Below are 2,226 nucleotides of genomic sequence, written 5' to 3' on the forward strand. Positions count from 1 at the left end.
CACACACACACACACACACACACACACACACACACACACACACACACACACACACACACACAGATACAGCTGGTGTGATCAAACGCAGTCCAGTCTGAATCAGCCGAGTCACTCGATAATCCGATCTGAATAATCCAGCCCTGTTAGACACCACCAGTTTTGTTTTATTTCTGTCCTGTGCCGCTCTTGTTTATGATAAGCTGCTGATTTAATGCGCTGATTGTTGATACTGGACATTTTCCCACCGGGCCCACTTAAGGAACGCTCCACTCCTCTCTCCTTCACACACGCAAGCTCGTACACAGAGTTGGCTTTCGCAGCAGAGTCCGGGTCCAATTTGCTAAGTTAAACATCCTCCGGTGGAAACAAACGAACTGCCGTGCGTTTCGTGGGAATTTATTTATTTTTTCCTCCACAGCTCCAGTCTGTTTTACCTGGAAGGGGGAGTGAAGAGAAATGGCTCTCGGGGGGTCTTGTAGTGCTTTACGTACGAATGGCTCTTTCTCCGTGCCCATTCTTCAGTGTGTTTATATTTGTCATGTCCCTATTGTTGGCTGGGGCCATTGTGCAGCAGGGATCCCGTTCCTGTTAGCGATCGGTGATTAGTGTCGTTTAGTATTTTTGTGTGTGTTAGTCATGTTGGAAATGTCTCACTGTGTGAAAACACTTGCTGTAAGTGGATATGTCTGGAAGTCTGCCTTTATGTGTGAATAGGCATGATTAATAGTGATAATTGTGTGACTGAACACACACACACACACACACACACACACAGACTGGTTGGTTCATTTTTCGCTACTTAAATTTACTTGAGCCTAATTTATTAGCAGGGGAAAATTTGGCAAACGTGATTAGATTTACCATTTTTATTGCCTCTACACCACAAAAAGTCTATTAAATCAGATTTTTTTCCCCACTTTCTTATATTTTCAACTTAAAGCAAAAGTTCAAGTCTTTGCAAAGGAGGTTCTGAACAAATAAATTTGAATTTTGAATGTCCTCAGTTTGGATAAACAGGTGATTCTGACTGACGAGCTAACAGATAGCACATGTGGAGCTACGACTTTAGTGTTCAATTTCAAAAATGTTATCGTGATTCGCACAAACATTATTTTATAAACCTTTGCATAGTTTCTAGTTGTACTTAACACGATCATTCTGGCAAAAAAAAAGATATTACTCATTAACTCAAGTTAAAAGTAGCAGAAAACTAGTAAAAAAGGATCATTAAAAAAATTCCAGTTGGCCAAAAGTTAGCTGCTGCTATTAGTGCTAACAAAAATATAACATTTTTTAGAACTAAACATTCAATGTGAAATTGGTGGCAACGTAAAGGTTTAGAAAATAACATTACCTTTTTTTATTATTTGAATTGTTTTAACGTAGCTGCAATCCACTGTGGGCTTAACTTTCTTCTGACTAGCCATTAGCTCATCAATTTGGTCAGAATTAAACACTGATTCTCCAAATAAAAGTCATTATTAAAGTCACGGCAGGTGAGGTATGAATTGTTCAAAAGATCTGTACTATCCTCTAAGATTCTTTCATTTTCATAAACCTTTTAAACCTCCAAATCCACCTTAATTTGATATATTTGCTTGGAATTCCTCTGTGGAAGACTTAAAGTTCAAAGRCCAGAGATCTGACTGTTTGTCGTCCTTTCAGAGCTCAACAACTACCTGTACCTGGAAGCGAGCCTGAAGACGGAGCAGCAGCGAGCGCATCTCGTGAGCCCTGTGATAGCCGCTGACACCGGACCGCTCTGCCTCCTCTTCTCCTACCAGCTATGGGGGGAGGCCCAGGGCCACCTGAGGGTCCTGCTGCGGGACGCGCACAACGAGGAAACCGTCCTGTGGGCACTGAAAGAAGACCAGAGCGCCGTCTGGAAGGAGGGCCGGACCATCCTGCCACGCTCCCCTAAAGACTTTCAGGTATAACTTTGTTTCCATAACTAAAACAGCTGAAGTCAGTGAGTTTTAAATACAGGGCGAGTCAAAAGTCTCAAGACAGCATTTTGTTTCAGAAACGAAAGTGAAAATGAAATATCTGGAAGCCCCAGCGAGTCATGTGTAAGGATATTGCACATCTGATCACAGCAATCCATTTCTGAGACCATTCTGGTCTTGTTCGATGTGCTACATGTCCATCATCCCATTGGAAAAAACTTGCCCTTTATCCAAGATGTCAGCTTTTAAGATGGCAGCCATGTTCTGGACAGTCTAAAAG

At 41.9% G+C, this 2,226-nt stretch overlaps 1 protein-coding gene across 2 annotated transcripts in view; it reads left to right on the top strand.

The window, feature by feature from the left end:
* nrp2a (neuropilin 2a) overlaps nt 1-2,226 on the top strand; it is an 84,689-nt gene that overhangs the window by 68,877 nt on the left and 13,586 nt on the right. For both annotated transcript variants that reach the window (XM_014018566.1, XM_014018567.1), the window contains exon 14: nt 1,666-1,931. In XM_014018566.1, the coding sequence (XP_013874020.1) occupies nt 1,666-1,931 (266 nt within the window). The remainder of the gene's footprint in view (nt 1-1,665; nt 1,932-2,226) is intronic.

The sequence above is a fragment of the Austrofundulus limnaeus genome, unplaced genomic scaffold, assembly GCF_001266775.1.
Source record: "Austrofundulus limnaeus strain Quisiro unplaced genomic scaffold, Austrofundulus_limnaeus-1.0 Scaffold195, whole genome shotgun sequence".
Lineage (NCBI taxonomy): Eukaryota > Metazoa > Chordata > Actinopteri > Cyprinodontiformes > Rivulidae > Austrofundulus > Austrofundulus limnaeus.